An 18,422-nucleotide genomic window follows, 5' to 3' on the forward strand; every position below is an offset into this window, starting at 1 on the left:
ATTGTGACGTCCTGTCTGTATACTTTTGCTTGTACTTGTGCTTTACAATGTATTGTTTATTTTTACATTAAGTGCTTGAGGGTGGAATTAATATAATTTTTTTTATTTTGGGTGGTGCTTTTTATGAATAGCCTGGTTGCCACGATATGCACCCCTTGCTATCTCTGACAATAAATGTGTCACATACATGAAACTAGCTCCATTTATTGGTACTGGTCCTACAACTATACCCTCCAAAGTGCTTGAGGATGGGATTAATAGAAATATCTTTTTTTGGGGGGTGCTTTTTACGGCAGGCCAGGGGGTGCATTTCACGACGGGGGTGCATAATTTGACACAACACCGGCCGCCAGCGCACCGAGCCGGCCGCCAACGACCCGCTGACGACCGACCGTTCTGTGATTCTCCAGAACACACAGATGGCCAGTCCACCGCTGGTTACCCTGTATTCCACTGGGTCGCGGCGGCACGGCGGCGCAGACGGACCTGGTGGAATACAGGGTCTACCGCATTTAGGAACCGTTAAGCAGAACCGAAATTATGTATTTTGTATGGGTACTCGTTACCCGGCATTTTCTTATCGGTTCTCATCTGGAACCGAGTTTCGGTTCCCAACCCTAGTCATAGGGATGCGTTGAAATGTTGTCAGTAGCGGAACTGTCAAAATGGCAAACGAAGATAAAGTTGTGCTCGAAAATCATCCAGCATCATTGAAGTCTCCGGTTTGGGAACATTTTGGTTTCGCAGTTACGTACAAGGATGACGGACAAAGACTGGTGGACCGAACCAAAGCTGTTCAACTAAAATTGGTTACGCGGCTGGCAATACTTCAAACTTGCCCACTCATTTGAAAAGGCATCACCCGAACGTGAATATCACCGGTACCAAAAGAAAAATGACTGAAGTGCAAACCCAACTCCCACTAGCATTTAAGCCTCCACCACTCGCAAAAAGTGCCATGTTAGCAAAGCGCTACCTGGCTGTATCTGCTACCTCTGTCCCTAGCGAGAGGGTGTTCTCCACAGCAGGAGACATTGTTAGTGCCAGCAGATCTGCCCTTTCGGCAAGCAATGTGGACAAGTTAATCTTTCTTAAAAAACACATGAAAATACAATGACAAGCAAGTCCTAATGTCAAACTAGTACAGTACAGTTCAAATACAGATTATTTATGTTTGTGATTGGTCGAATGCTCCAAATACCAACCCTCTCATGTGAACGCACACCTAACTAGATAGGGCACAGCTGGCTTGAGCGATCCACTTGATAACCAGCGTCGTAGGACCGCTTATCAATCAATCAATCAATCAATGTTTATTTATATAGCCGAATATCACAAATGTTACATTTGTCTCAGTGGACTTCACAGTTTGTACAGAATATCAGTATGACAATACGACACCCTCTGTCCTTAGACCCTCACATCGTACAAGGAAAAACTTCCGGAGAAAACCCACAGTTTAAAGGGGAAAATGGGAGAAACCTCAGGGAGAGCAACAGAGGAGGGATCACTCTCCTAGGACGGACAGACGTGCAATAGATGCCGTGTGTAAATTGAAAAGATAATGCATTTGCAACATAGGTATTCCAAATGTTTGGAAATGCATGTGTGTATAATAGGAAGATGAATCCATGAGGTTATCCATCCAGGACCACAGCAACAGGCACAGCCACGACTCAAGATCCAGAGCCGCAGCAACATCCATGACTCCGGATCCCGGCGTATATAGACACCAAAAAGAAATACATTTGGGGAAGCTTAGCAAGAGCGCGTATGGTTTGGATTAGGCCAACCAGCTAACTCAAACATATCCAGGTTATGTTGAACCAGCTTCGTAGTACAGGACTCAGGTGACCGGAGATATCCATCATAAAACGAGTAATAGGGGGAATACTCTGGTCGTTCGATGTGTGTAGAGGTGTGTGTGGTTAAACGTAGCAGCCTCAATCTCTATTCAGCGGTTCTAATGAAGGGAAACACAGTGAACTAAACAGTAAAAGGCACAGCTCTTTGCAGCTGGTGCTGCTCTTCTCAGATTCTGCTGAGTTACACGTTACTGCCTCCAGTGGCCTGTACGACGAAGCCAGTTCAACAGGCCCTGGATATGTTTGAGTTACCCGTCTTAACTAACCCTAACAAACGCGATCTCGCTAAGCGGTCCTACGAAGCTGGTTATCAACTCAGTAATTCAACCAGGGTTTCTCTGTCCGGCTGAGAGCGCGTTCACGTTGATTGATTGATTGATTGATTGAAAATGTTATTAACAGATTGCAGAATGGGTACAATACAGTACAGCTCAATACACACAATTGTTAAGGGGATGCAGACCAGAAAAATACTTTCGTCTTGTTTACATCAGGGTCCCCCATTTAATTCATCATAACATATGACAATACATGACATACAGATAGACAGTACTGTTACATCTAGACATTTATGACATACCAGATCTACAAATATACAGTACTGTATGTGAGTATAAAAAGTGTCTAAAAAGAGAGTATATACATTGAGGGGGGGTGGGAAACTGTATATTGTAGGGGGTTGGGTTTGGACATTTACAGGGGCCGGGTTTGGACATTTACGGGGGCCAGTTTCGAATTGCAGTCTCCCGTAGGTGCTCTTTTAGAGAGGTTTTGAAGGTGGGTAGTGATTCACATTCCTTTACAGGGAAAAGGGACGGGGTTAGCGTGCTGACAGCGCAGCGTCATACTTCATGAATGAATAGTAAATAGCAAATACTGCTTCGTAGTACAGGCCACTGGTGCCGCAGAGATTTCATAAAGTGAAGGAGGTTTTCCTTCTATAAAACAGCTGTGGGCAGCAGATACTGTGAGAGTCACGGACAGGAATTCATAGATCAAAACAGACTGGTTTACAGACTCTTCTGTTTTGCGAATCTGGTGCTTAAACAAATAGCTCTAAACCCCTGGCCAAAATGTCCCTAAATGAAGTCTGAGTTTGAAATATATCTCAAATAATGTATGCACTGCCATTTCTCCACATAAACATAACAGTCTGCAATGAAACGGTTGACTCCTCTGTGCTCCACTTCCTACTTGGCGCCAGAGTTCCCGTTAGCCGGTAATTACCGGACTACGACCGGTAAAATATGCTGAAGACCGGCAAATCTAAATCTCTCCAGTCAAAGTGTCCGTTCAAAAATCATTTCCGTTTAGCGCAATACCACATCAGTTGCGCAACTTGCGCCATTTATGTGACAGACAAGAATAGTCAATTATAATGTCTAACACGTAATGTGGAGAAAGAGATGTCCTGGATGGGTTGATTGTGCGTTGATCTGTTGGTAATACCTCGGGGTTCCGGTGGGCATGTAAACAAATGCATAATGCTGCGCTATACTTTGCGGCCTCACCAGGTTGCATAGCAACGCTTATTGTTTAGGTGTCTTTTAATAAGCAGGTAGTTCTATCATTAGCTAGAACTAGCTGGATCTGATCGATATGGACATAAACGCGAGTGAAGTCTAATCTGACGGGAGAGAGAGATCAGCTGCTGCTGACGAGTCGACACGCAGCTCTGCATGATCACATGCAGCGGTGAGCGGACAAAACACACACTTCAGGTTAGAATATCACACGTAGCTATTTGAATTACCTCTCAAACTATCTAAACTATAGATATGTTTAGTTTTACTGTCGGGTCACTCATTACTGATCCGCGAGCTGCATGAGATACTGACGGGCTGTCAGGAGAGGGAGAGCACTCCGTTTATTATTCCCGTGTTATTGTAAGTTACTGTACACTTTTGAACAATGTAGTTAATCTACTATAATTAGTTTGTTTAATATTGAATCATATCAATTTGTTTTAAAGCACAATAAATAACAAAGACCTTTGACCGGCACTTTTCTCATTTTGTCCGGAAGATTTAAACTTTAACGGACATGTTGACCGGCGAAAAAATATTCTAACGGGAACTCTGGTTGGCGCACCGGTAACTTTCTCGTGCGAACAAAATACTATCTTGTGCGCACAAAATCTAGCCTTTATTTAACCAGGTGAAAATCCCATTGAGATCAACGATCTCTTTTTCAAGGGAGACCTGCAGCACATTGGTTACACATAAAAACAACTGATCTTACTGATAGATTTGGAAACTAATGTGATTACACTGAACTTATTCTTAACATAAATGGCAACGCCACCACCTTACCGGTCGGTACGATACACATTATAACCATTTAAGGCAATGTCAGAGGCCAAATAGATTTATTTACCCATGTTTCTGATAAAACAATGACGTCAGCGTCAGTCGAGCTCGCCCAAATGCGGACAAAATCTAGTTTACCTAACAGACTGTGCACATTCAAGTGGATTAAACCCAACCCAGACCTAGCTTTAAAATCAGCAGGAGTAGCGATCTGACTACTACTACTGGGCGGACCAGGGTTAGGTTGTACATTTCCTGACAGTAATAACAACAAAAGAAACAGGCATCTTTTCCTCTTAAATGACACACATACAGTGCATTGTCATCTACTTTAGAATCACCGGAAAAGTCTGCGAGAGTGTGATTAGAGCTTAAGAAGCAGTCCTGAAGAACCATCATCGCAGGCAAACAAAAAAGACAAACATATTTTGTCGAACTGATTGCCTGTGACACATGCCCGGCGCCGTGGGAGGGCCAGGCCCTCCCATTTGACATTCCTGCCCTCCCCCAATAAACACGTTTTTTATTATTTATAAAAATTAAAATTATTTTTTTTATTTTTTTAATTATAAATAAACTGTGAACTTTTATGCTACGATGTATCTGATGTCAGAACAAACAAAAAAAATTGCAGGCTACGTCAAATAAATGCATGTGTCTGTTGTGATTTGTGATTCGACCCCATTTAGACCAATCACAGCGTCACACTCTGCCGCCTATTCTGGATTTGTTTATTGTGCATTCTGTACACTCCCATTTCTGTTTGAATTATGAAATGGACATCATAAATCAGCTTAAAAGATCTAAGGATTTATTAAAACGAAATGGCGATGAAAGAACTGCAGCCGATGGTGCTGCTGGCAACCCTGCACCTGCCGTTGCAGCAGCACGCCTTAATGTCACAAGCTTGACCTCGGCAAACCCCGGGGCTGAGTTAGCGAGCCCAATCCTTGACTCATCAAGGCGGCCGCCACCAACGCTGTCCTCCGAGGCACAGCTCCTTGTGCCCCTACCATCACCACCTGCATTGCCACACCCTGTACCACACCCGCCAGCATCCTCCTCCTCCTACAGACGCTACCTCGCAGCACATCAACAGGTACTATTGGGCCAGCAACCGCTCAAAGATCAACAGCCCCAGATGATCTTGGGGTTAATAAACCCAACCAGGTGAAACTGGATCGTTATCCAGGGAGATTGTTTTCAGGAAAGAAGCGCATTTTTGCTGCTGCATGGTACAACAACAGACCACGGCTTGAAGATTCGTTAAAAGCAGACGCAACCTTTTGTTTCCCCGGTAGACAGTTTAAAGTAAATACGTCTTCATCTGATGCGGCTTTTACTGTCAAAGGTTTTTGCGACTGGAAACACGCATTACAGACTGATAAAGGACTGCTAAGACATGCCGCATCAAAAGAACACATTTCATGTGAGAGTTTGTGGAGAGAGAGACAAATAAGGAAATTAGAACTTTGGTGCAGATCAGCTGGCACGGAGCCATTATTACGTGTCAGCTGTCGTTGATATTATAGCTTTTTTAGTTGTCAACCAACTCCTTCTCAGAGGTTACTCGATTTACTCCACAGCATGTCCGAGTGCAGTGCATAGGAGAATAAACCATGCCCAAGGCGGGCTAAACAGCTCATCGTCTCCGTCTCTACTATTTCTCTCCGAGTGCAGCGATGAGGAAGCTGCCATCCTTAACCAGTGTGCCTTGCTCGTGATTTACCAGTGTCTGTGCTGCCACGCACACAATGTTTCAAAGTGGTTGCTATGTTGCCCTTTATTTGTGTATGTTTGCGATAAGTGCGTCTTTACGCGATGCTGTTGACCTTGCTGTTTGATATTGTGCCGCAGGCCCGCAGCACGTGATGGTTTTGCGTGCCCTCCCATGAAAATCATATGCCCTCCCTTTATATTTGTTCTGGCGCCGGGTCTGCTGTGACAAGGTAACGGGTAATTGTTTGTGTAGCACTCCAGATCCTTTGCAGGGGATGCTCACCGCGGACGGCAGAACAGACATGAATCCAGTAGACTTCTCAGGATGACTAGAAATCTTCTCACCGTCCAAGACAGCCAAAAGGCACAGCAGAGCCACGATAGCGGCCATTTCCCCAGGCCAGCACAGCATCCACGATATTCCCTTTCCGTTATGAAGTGAAGCGGCGTCACTCACCGAGCCCGGGGCACTGGAGGTGGAAGGCCCGGAGATGCAGGGCTGAAGAAAGACAGCAGGCCTCTCCGGTGAATCCTTCAGATCCCAAAGCCAGATATATCCGGCGTGGAGGCGCTCCAGGTCTCAATATCTCCACAAAAAAAATAATATATATTTTATGTTTTGTGATCATTTTTTATGCTGTACCGAAAACGTACCGAACCGTGACCTAAAAACAGAGGTACGTACCGAACCGAAATGTTTGTGAACCGTTACACCCCTATAAACTACCACAGCTATCAATTCAGGACACAAAGCCGCTGTGTGTTTCTGTGGGGCTGGCACTCTGTAATGTTTATGAGTCAGTAACAGCTCTCTTTGGAATCCTGTCAGGGGCGACGGACGAGGTGGCCGGCTAAGGCTGTCATTGCCGAGGCCATGAAAGTGCATCCACAGCTCTATTGCAAGCAATCTTCTTGATGCCGTCTGAGTCTGTTTGCCACTTTGGATAACATTTGGCCTTATGGGTCTTTTTTGGCATCAGAAAAACAAGGCTTTTTGAAAAATTGCGCTTCTAATGACTATCACAACATTGAACATTTTGATAAGTGTGATGTAAGCCACAATTGTTTCCAGCAGTGAAACTGTGCAACTTAAAATGTTATTTCCATCGAGGAAATATAATCCTAGTTAAGAAAACAGTTGAAAGTGTCTCCCTGTGTCCTTAATACAGAAACTGACAGGGGGAGCAAATCATCTGCCAACCAGCCAAGAAGTATTATATACTGAATGTCTGTCAGAAAACATTTATATTTTTTAGTGAAACAAAAAAGAAAGGAAAAAAATCATGATGGGTGGAAAGCTTCCTGCCAGGACAGACAGAGTTTTGTATTTGGGTGTTTCGTGAAGTTGGTGAATATGTTCTATATGCTGCGGATGGTTTTTCATTTGCATTTCTTTTGGCACATTTGCATAATTGTTTTAACTGCATCAATACCTTCTAATGGAAATGTTTTGGCCGGTTTGGCACCTGCCGGCCTCTGTAAAGAAGGCAGTAAAACTGTTAAATCTCCAAGCACAACCTGAAATAAATATAATGTCATATATCATAACGGGATATTTTCTCAGACTTGAAAAAGCTGCTTAAGAAACACAAAAATATTTGTTGTGTTTCTACACAGCTTTTATTTTATAAGCTTCATGGGAAAATAACTTTCCTTTGAGCTATGATTTCTATTCTCCTTTGTTATTTGGACCATGGTTAGTAAAACTCAGTTCTATTCTGTAGTAGAAATGCAGCAGTAATCACTGGAGAGAAACTTCAATCTCACAGTAAATATATCTTTGCTTTTCCTTCTCAAATCAGTGGCGCTGCATCTGACAGCTTTGTGCACACTGTGATAATTGTTGCACTGGGGCTCTTCAGCATCACTGGTGGATGAAAGACTGACAACACAGGATTGTCGCTTCAATAAGTTCAGCGGCTGCCTTGTTTGTGATGAGCAGTTGGCGCCACAGGTCAACGCCACATGAAGGCGAACAAAATGTCCCCCTAAAATGAGTCCATGATGGATGGGATGAACATTGAGTGACACGTTTTTTGTTTTTCCAGTGTGCAGGGTCTCTGTCAATGAGTCAGCTATTGTTGCTCGAGGGAAGAGAAGCAATTTACTGAGGCTTAAGAATCAAGCAACAGTTTCTTGGATGATTTGCCTTTCAGTGGGAATGAATCATGCGGACAGAGTGGAGCTCAGTGCGGGTCAGACAGGGCATTGTTCTCTGATTAGCTGCTGCTTTGTTCACAGGGTTATTTCATGGAGAATGCTTCAATGCTATACCATGCTAACGACTGCTCAAAAAGACACAATGAAGGGATGATGGAAAGTATGATGACAGTGACACAGTTATTTGAAAAAAAGAAGCGTGTTGAATGCCCCAAAAAAACCACATACAGTATTTAATTGCTCATGTTTGTGCTTTACAACTGAATCCGCCTACCAAATGTATGATGGTTGTTACGTGACTAAGTATTATACTAAGTAAGTATTACTAATAGGCTACATGCACAGTCACTTCCGCATTCTACTCATAGCGGCCGATTCATCTCCTGTTTGAAAATGACGACCTTCTACACCCGCTGCCTACAAGAGCTTCCAAAATTAAAAATGTCAGATGTTCATCGGATTTGCCGGACGACTAAAGCCCCAGCCAGCAAACTCGATAAAGGCTTCAAATTATATGCTGCATCATATATACACAACTATGAAGGTAAGAAGGTAATCGGTACTAACCAGCTAGCTTATGCTCCGGGTTACGCTAACATTAGCTGTCAAAAGCTAGGTAACGCCAGAGCCCTATAGTATAACTACTATTATTATTATTATTATTATACTACTACTATAGTAGACTACTATAGGGCTCTGGGTAACGCTATGTACTGTTTCTGGTGTTAATTATTTAAAACATTAGCCATTTTACTAACAAATACTATCGTTTAATAGCCTTATAGCCTAGCCAAGGTTGTCTTGTTGTTAGCCACACTGCATAATGGTATCAGCTTTTGTAAAGCAATGTTGCCATAGATGTTTTGACGTGAGTATAGATCTAACGCTGTTGCTCTGTTTTTCTTCATTCAGTGTCCAATAAAGACAGGCTGACAGGGCAGGTCAGCGTGAGAGCCTTGTGCTACAGGTCAATGAGGAAGAGTGAGACAGCACACAGTTTGAGTGTAGGCAGGCAGCATTGACACTGTTCCCCCCTGTTTATTGAGTTTCAGTTCAGTTAAACATTAGTTTACCTTAAGGGAATCTCAACAGTGTCCTACTTCTCCCTGCTTTATCACAGCTGATTGGTCAGATATTATTACATTGATTATGGATGTGTAAGTTTGGGGGTTAAAATATATAGTCAAAACTGCTTTAATACAATTTTCAATATCTTAGTTTCCAAAGAAAGTTCATTGTGGTATTGTAGGGTAAGAGGGTAACACTAAGCATTCAGGAATACATGCTTCTTCTAGGATAATGGGTCAGTAAAAATAACCAATAATTCTACTCATAATAACCTCCTGGCTCATAGTAACAAGTGAGGTTACTAATCACTAGTATTTCTTCTCTCTTTTTTAGATAACGCTTCGTGATTCATCACCAGTGCCGCTCACGCACAACCAGTGCTCCTGTGTTGCAGGAACTGTTTTGTGCAATCACACAGTAGCATTGCTGTTCCAAACAGCACACTACACTGAACTGAACATGCCAGTTGTGCCACCTGTGCATAGCTGTACTGAATCGGAACAGCAATGGCACAAGCCGCGAACAATGGTAATTTCAATGAGGTTCAAATACTTGTAATCTTTCACAGAGTTTTTGTTTTAAAGTGACTCAACGAACAGTAATTGTCTTTTCCTTAAGGGTGTGAAGCCAGGGCCCATCAACTCCATGGTCTTCACCAAGCCTGTACCAAATAGGATGGTGCAGACTGGAGTAAGGTAATTTTAGCTGGAAAATTGTGTTTCCTGTATTTTTAAAATTCATAATTATGGTGCTGTATTCCTAACCTTTATTGTCACATTAATGTGCTATATTGTCTTTGCCATTCTTTGTAGGAGTGGATTCTACAGAGGCATGGTGGGGCCATTACCAGATCCCTGCCTGTTCAGAGTTACGGAGGCATACTCAGCATTCAGCATTGAAGACAGGCCGCTTGTGACCACAATGAACATGAGACCTGACAAGCCCCTTGTGGAAAGTGCCTTCGGGATTGTGCAGGAGGGCAGTGTTCTGTCCTATCAGATGCCTGCTTTGACGTCTCGGTACACCACACTTCACACTGACACACCACCAACACCCCACTTGCCCATAGAGGGGTATGTGATCTTGCCATGTGATTTACCGCTGGTGTGCTCAGAAGAGGAGCAACTACATATGAACAGCTTATCTGTTGATTTGGAAATGTCTCACAAAATTGAGGAGGCTACCCGTGAGCAAAGCTCTAGCTCAGAGTGGCATCTGCTCCGCAAACCCAGGGTTACTGCCTCTAGGTTTAGAGATTTGTCACATCAGAGGTGAGAGCTCTGCTAACTCTCTTGCAGAGCGAATACTCAAAGGTACAAGGCAGACTGCAGAAATGAGGAGAGGTGCCGAGATGGAGCCCACAGTAGCAGCTGAATACAGTAGACTGGCAAACGTGAACTACTCCCCTTGTGGCCTTGTCATTCACCCCTCTACGCCCTGGCTTGGTGCCTTCCCTGATGGAGTTGTTTTTGACCCAACAGAATATCCCCAATTTGGCCTTGTTGAATTCAAATGTCCCAATGTCCCAAATGATGTCGACTGCAAATATGTGCAGATAGAATGTGGCTCCCCTAAGCTCAAGAAAAGCCATGCCTATTACTGGCAAGTACAGGGTCAACTTCTTGTATCTGGGATGCAGTGGTGTGATTTTGTAGTGTGGGCACAAGAGGACTACCTGGTGCAAAGAATATACACAGATCCAGAAGTGCAAAGAGCAATCAGAGAAAAAGTAGACTTTTTTTTTTTTTTACACATGCATGCCGAAGTACCCGTCATTAAAAAAGTAGTGGGCACTGTAGCCATTGTTAACTCTGTAAGCAGTTAGCTGCTAGACCCTGGCTCAGCCGTCATTGTTTTTAGGAGGCAATCCCTCAATCATGTGTTCTGAATGACAACAAAATGTGATTTCAATATTTTGTTTTTGATATATATTGTTTGTCACATTTCATATATGTAAATAAATATACAATTGTATTTAAAAAGACAATAAAGTGAAGTGATTTGTGTAATGAATAGTAAATCATTGCATTTGTAAGAAATCATCAACGCATTGTAATTTGCTATTTACCATTTATTCAAACAAAACACTAGCGTGTGTCAGGCAACACAGGATTACGGTGTGCTCACCCAGCTTAATCACAGCTACCTGCACAGGTGTCATCATCTTGTCTTATTTCACCCATTTCTTGACCAGTGCTTTGTTCTGATAGTTTGACAGCATACATGCTACTGCAAACAGTTGGTTGATGTTGTAGGCATGGGACAGGAGGATGACACCATCAAAAAGTTTGTTCTCTTTTATCCTCCTAATGACACGCTCCACATGAACCCTCAGTCTGGCAATGGCCTGTGTCTCCCTCACCTGATAGGCTGGCATTTGCTTCTGCTTTGACAGAAAAGGTGGGCAGTACACCTTGCATTTGCAGCAATCACTGATCAGGAAGCCCTTATCTACCATCACTGCCATGTTTTCAATCAACAACGCAGCTATTCCAGATTGTTTGAAAATCTCCTTGTCGTTGACAGAACCACCATACAGACTGGAAACAAATGTCACTGCGCCATGTGGGGCTATGCCAACCAGGGCTTTCATAGTGCAGTGAGATTTGTATGTAGAATACATTTCACTTTGGAGGAGGAGTGAGGATGGTGTTTGACACCTCAGCTCTGTGCAATCCAGGATCACCTGTGTGTCTGGGAAATCTTTGAATGCCTCTGGGAGGTGGGCTTGAACTTCTGCAGGTGTAAGCCAGATGCACTGTGACCCCAATAAAGTTGTAAGAAAACTCGTCCATGTTGCAATGATGCGGCTCACAGTGGACTGGTGTACGTTGAAGCGGTTTGCAAGGTCCCTCTCTTTCAAACCCACCGACAGGAAGCAGAGAAAAAGGAAGAACTCGTCAATTGGCTGAAGCAGCTGTCTCTGGAAGTTAAACAAAAAAAGGGTACTATATTAATGTCATGAGTGTAGCACACCATGGGAAAAACATTAAGTTGTTTTAGTTCTCTGATGTATTCAAAAAGGATTGAGTACTATAGCCTTTTAGCCTACACGAAAGCAATGAAATGTCGGAGAAACATTTTCCCTTCAGTTTGTGTTTAGATTGTGTGTTAAAAGAAACGTAGCCTACCGTTGATGGACGTGCGTGTGTAACCACTTCTTCACTCCTCTTGGCAGCTGATATCGCTCTTGTAACACGAACCATTTTATAAATGGAAGGCTCAATCAAAAACCAGAAGGCCATCAGGTGGTTATAGCTCGGGAATCTGTACACAAAAGACACATGTCAGTCATTAATTGACTCGTTAACTGTAACACATGGGCTAATGCTTTCCTCTTGTTTGCTATAATACATTACAATTCAAATAGACTGATTAAGAAGGCACTTGGTGCAGGTATAGTAATATACAGCAGTAACATGTAACAACTACATTAAAGCAGCAGTAATAATAATCTAAAACATACAGGGAACATTTTACACATAATGACTACTTTTACTCTTCATTCTTAAGTGTGCAACTGGGAGAAACGCAGTGGATATTGACATGTACTTTTACTTTGGTAAGGTTTTGAAGATTTCCACTTGTAGTAAAGTATTATCAGTATGTTGTTAATATTAGTATGTTTTACTCCACCACATTTAGTTAACCTTCATAGTTTCTAGTTACTTATGAAAACACATGATTTATGATTATACATGTTCAGTTCAGGAGTATTTTCAAACCATAGTATTTGTACTTATACTTCAGTTAAGTTGAGTAGCCTACTTATTCCAACACTGCATGCAAATAGTCAGCAGTCAAACGGCAGGTAAACAGGATTCTTTATAAGCTAACCCATCTCAAAAACTTGGATAGAATTTAGCCAAAACATTACCTGGTATAGAATCGGATGTTGTCGTCGGAGCCAGCAAACCGCTGTAAGCAAAACTCTCGCTGGACTCTTAACTCCTGCAGTTGCTTCTGCAGATCCTCCACTGTTTTGGAGTTGTCTTCTGTAGCTTGAGAGGACATGTCCAGTGAAGCTGGTTCAGGGGTTGAGCAGTAATCATGGTCACGGACATCGATGTGCTCTTCCTGCTCCTCCCGAGAGACTGGTTCAGTGGGCCGCTCCCTTCTCTCCCAAACACTAGCCCGCGGTGTTTGAGCAGTGAAGTGATTCCACTCAAACAGAGTTGGGACAGCACCTTTCACAAGCCTCCTACGGCCATCAAGGGTTTTTGGCTCTATTAGTTGATCCGTAGCGAAGTGACGACTGCAGACCTTGGAGTGAGAGGAGATTGTAAAGTTATCGCGTCGTATTTTAACCAGCCACTGTCTTCGCAGCTCGAGTTCGGTCGGAAAGCCATGGAAACTTAGGACGCCGTTGAATTTAGCTGACGCCGTACAAAGTGGGACACAGCAGTGCTCGGAGTAGTTTTTTACTTGTCTTTGCAAATGCTCCGTTTTGAAAATCTTCCGTCGACTCATATTTAAACCACAGATTTAAACAGTAAAACATTTGTGGACGCTCAGCTACGCAGACCAGAAGCAACCCGGAAGCGTCCGAGCAGTATAACGGCTAAGGCGGAAGTACGTCTCAGACCCTAGTGCTCTGATGTAGCCTATTCAAACCCAAATGCTCAGGGTCAGGAGCAGGCCCGGTTCTACGGGGGTGCATAAGGGTGCATTGCACCCTCAGTTGAGTCGTTATGCACCCTCATTTGAAAAATGAAAAGTAAAAAAAATAAAAAAGTGAAAAAAATAAATAATGAAAAGTGAAAAATATTACATATATAATAATAATAATAGTAGTAATAATAATAATACGAATTTAGTTGAAATAAAATAAATTGTAATTGTGGTTTAAGGCGAGACACGGCAGGCAAAAACATCGTTTTTCAAGTACTGGTCAATTTTGAGATGTTGTGCTATTTTGATCCTATAACATGTTTTCTTTCAGGCTTTTGGAAGGAAAACGTACAAAATACACATTTAAGTGTTTATTTTACTATAGTTTGTCTATTTGCGTCTGTAGATTTCTCCTAAATTCACCAAAAGTTAGCATTCTAACGTAACATAAAGTACTGCGACCACTGTGTGCACCATGTCAACAGAGATATCGTTGGAAAGCTGTGTCTCTCCAGGTGGCCTTCTCACTTCTCTTATTTTTCATTTCCTCGCTCCTCGGTCTCTGTCTCACCGGAAGTTGATTTGTCTGCGCCATCTTGAGTAGCGTTCCAATGGCCTTATTTTTGCCGGAGGAGCGAGGAGCGATAATGGAGGAGCTATAATCGAGGAACCACCAGACCATCCTTCGATGAAATCCTCAGACACTCGCCCCGCCCCCTTACTGTGTACCGCTCACTGATTGGACGATGCAGTGCATGCACTGATCTGATGCTTCTTGACATGAGAGCAGTTTCCCAGCGGAGTGAAGAAAATACATGAACCTCACGAGAGTCACTCCTCAGTTTATACCGTGTTTTGTTTCAATTCATGTATCATTTAGTTACAAATATGTGATATATCTGAACAACAAAGTGGTCACAAATCATTTTATTCATTTTTTGGAAACATTTTCATGATCGCTTTTTTCGTTTTACATTTTCATTTATTGTCATTTCCATTCAGTCAGTCATTAAGTGCTATTTAAAATGTTAATTTGCTACATATCCAAACGAACAAACAAAGTGTGCAATCCAATGGGACGTCCTTTCCTCCGGAGCGTCACGTGAAGCGACGTCCGTTTGTGATGACGCTGCACAGCTGATCGTCTGACAGCAGCTCTGTCCCCGTTATTTCCACACACACCCCCGCCTCTGTTAGTATACATTTACTGACACAAACATTTGTATCATCTGTTGTAGACCCAAATAAATAAAATAAAATAAGAACTCATTCTCAAAAAAGATAAACGCCATTCTTAAAATTTATAAACGAACAATAGTTTGATTAATATTGATCAGAGTGCACAATAGAAATAAAATAATTGAGAGAAGAAAAATAGATATGTTATCTATCAAAACCCAGTTAGATTAACATTCATTGGATTGCACACTTTGTTTGTTTGTGTGGATATGTAGCACATTAACATGTTAATAGCACTGAATGACTGACTGAATGGAAATGACAATAAATGAAAAGGTAAAACGAAAAAAGCGATCATGAAAATGTTTCCAAAAAATGAATAAAATGATTTTTGACCACTTTGTTGTTCAGATATATCACATATTTGTAACTAAATTATACATTAATTGAAACAAAACATGGTATAGTACGGTGGCCCTGAAGTGCAAGACACCACAGCATTTCACAAAACGCCACAGCATTTCACAAAACACAACAGCATTTCACAACATCATTTCACAAAACACAACAGCATTTCAGAAAACACAACAGCATTTCACAAAACACCACAGCATTTCACAAAACACCACAGCATTTCACAAAACACAACAGCATTTCACAAAACGCCGCAGCATTTCACAAAACACAACAGCATTTCACAACATCATTTCACAAAACACAACAGCATTTCAGAATACACAACAGCATTTCACAAAACGCCGCAGCATTTCACAAAACACAACAGCATTTCACAACATCATTTCACAAAACACAACAGCATTTCAGTAAACACAACAGCATTTCACAAAACACCACAGCATTTCACAAAACACAACAGCATTTCACAAAACGCCGCAGCATTTCACAAAACACAACAGCATTTCACAAAACGCCGCAGCATTTCACAAACGCCACAGCATTTCAGAAAACACCACAGCATTTCACATTGGACGGAAAGGGTATTCCTTAGGGAGAACACTTCTTGTTTGTGATTGGACAGAGCCAGCCATATGACGCTTCGTGATTGCCCCAACACATCAGCCATTAGCTGTTAGCACACACTCAGAGCTCACAGCTCCTCATATCTGTTCAAAAACTGGACAAAAGTTCAACATATACAAAACACAGACTGTCTATGTCATGGTGAATACAGTCGCTGCTTTATTTATGTCTGTATGACGTTGTTGTGAGTGTGGACGGAGCAGCTACAGGTTAGTTTAGCCTGATCGATCCGATTCCGATAGGATTTACATGGAGATACGGCCCGCCCCCTCTCCAGCGTCTTGTTTGAATGACAGGAGTAAACACAGAATTAATGCTTTATTAATTCATGTTTTTTAAGGGGCTTATCTCCATGTAAATACTATGGTAGACCACCCAATATTCGCATCGCTCTAATCGCTCGAGTTTCACCGCGGCTGTCAGCAGTGTTTGCTCCTGTCATTCAAACAAGACGCGCCGGAGAGGGGGCGGGGCGTATCTCCATGTAAATTCTATGGGAGATACCAACTACAACAAAATGAACATATTTGACCGTGATTTAATTGTAATACACGTTTCAAAGTGATGCCGAAGTAACTACATACTGATAACGGTTAGTAAAAACCATGAATTAACGCTTTGACAAGTCTGCAGATAAGACGGCAGGCGAAAAGCTTTTAAAATGCGTGTTTTCTGAATGGAATCGGATCCATCAGGCTAAACTAACCTGTAGCTGCTCCGTCCACACTCACAACAACGTCATACAGACATAAATAAAGCAGCGACTGTATTCGCCATGACACAGACAGTCTGTGGTTTGTACATGTTTAACTTTTGTCCAGTTTCTGAACAGATATGAGGAGCTGTGAGCTCTGAGTGTGTGCTAACGGCTGATGTGTTGGGACATATTTCGCTGTCGGGTGTTGACCAATCACGAAGCGTCATTTATTGACTGGCAGCAAAAACAACCAATCACAGCAGTGCTTCTCTGGCTGGCTCTGTCCAATCACAAACAATAAGTGTTCTCCCTAAAGGAATACCCTTTCCGTCCAATGTGAAATGCTGTGACGTTTTCTGAAATGCTGTGGTGTTTTGTGAAATGCTGTGGTGTTTTGTGAAATGCTGTGGTGTTTTGTGAAATGCTGTTGTGTTTTGTGAAATGCTGTGGTGTTTTGTGAAATGCTGTGGCGTTTTGTGAAATGCTGTAGTGTTTTGTGAAATGCTGTAGTGTTTTGTGAAATGCTGTTGTGTTTTGTGAAATGCTGTGGTGTTTTCTGAAATGCTGTAGTGTCTTGCACTTCAGGGCCACCGTAGTATAGACTGAGGAGTGACTCCCGTGAGGTTCATGTATTTTCTTCACTCCGCTGGGAAACTGCTCTCATGTCAAGAAGCATCAGATCAGTGCATGCGCTGCATCGTCCAATCAGTGAGCGATACACAGTAAGGGGGCGGCGCGAGTGTCTGAGGATTTCATCGAAGGATGGTCTGGTGGTTCCTCGGTTATAGCTCCTCCATTATCGCTCCTCGCTCCTCCGGCAAAAATAAGGCCATTGGGACGCTACTCAAGATGGCGCAGACAAATCAACTTCCGGTGAGACCGAGACCGAGGAGCGAGGAAATGAAAAATAAGATAAGTGAAACGCAGCCCCTGCTTCTCGTGGTTTCCTTGCGTCTCTCCATGCTTCCCTGGTGGGAGGGACTAGTCACAGGGAAACGACGCAAGTGAGGGACGCAAGGATTCCATTTAACCGAAGTGAGAAGGGCCCCTGCACAATCTCATCAGATCCACATATGGTCATTTCCTTTGTATCAGCAACCAATCGTGAAAGCACAAAGGGGTCTTAAACCAAGAAACGAAATCTCATTGGCTGGTGTCAATTTCTGACAACGTGATTCGTTCAGATGCGTCACGTGGTGTGCTAAAACACTTCCTGGTTACTTTCCGCTAGAAATTGAAATCTCAAAATGGCAAAAAAATGGCGAAAAAAACGTTCACAGAGAAGACGACAACAATTGTCACTTGCACGAAGCAAGGTTATACAAAAAACAAATGACCCCGAACATGAAATACCTTCACGGAGTGCGTCGATGCGCAAGCTGTCATCCAAAGAACAGGAGGGTTTAGCTAGCGCCTCACTGCAATCTTTAAAGGTCGTTTTCTCAAAATGAGTTTTTTCTCCTACTCTGAGTTCGAAATTTCAACTTCAGTAGCACGTAGATACACCAAACCTTCCAGTTATATTCCTATCAATATTATGAAGGCTTTTACAGAAGGGTTTGTTCATATATAATTCATAGCCTGAATTATACAACATTGTATACCTAAAAACATGGCGAAAATTGATATTTTAGGGCTGTTGACAGTATTTTCTGATTTATGGAGTGATAAAAAGAGATATCCAATATCCCTTCTGTAAAAGCCTTAGATACTATTATGACTACAAAATGAAACAGGAATTTTGAACCTGGCTTTATCCAAAGTTCAGATTTC

The 18,422-nt window shown here is 42.5% G+C and overlaps 2 protein-coding genes across 2 annotated transcripts in view; both read right to left on the minus strand.

Moving 5' to 3' along the window:
• Nucleotides 1–18,422, minus strand: part of LOC117539708 (leucine-rich repeat and fibronectin type-III domain-containing protein 2) — a 202,850-nt gene that overhangs the window by 164,656 nt on the left and 19,772 nt on the right. The gene's annotated exons all lie outside the window — the stretch shown is intronic.
• On the minus strand, nucleotides 11,175–13,707 carry LOC117539709. Its single transcript, XM_034205973.1, has 3 exons — nucleotides 12,999–13,707; nucleotides 12,253–12,388; nucleotides 11,175–12,044 (listed from the first exon to the last, which is right to left on the minus strand). Exons 1-3 carry the CDS (start codon nucleotides 13,589–13,591, stop codon nucleotides 11,292–11,294), a joined length of 1,482 nt encoding a protein of 493 aa, XP_034061864.1. The 5' UTR covers nucleotides 13,592–13,707; the 3' UTR covers nucleotides 11,175–11,291.

This window comes from Gymnodraco acuticeps, unplaced genomic scaffold (genome assembly GCF_902827175.1).
Source record: "Gymnodraco acuticeps unplaced genomic scaffold, fGymAcu1.1, whole genome shotgun sequence".
Lineage (NCBI taxonomy): Eukaryota > Metazoa > Chordata > Actinopteri > Perciformes > Bathydraconidae > Gymnodraco > Gymnodraco acuticeps.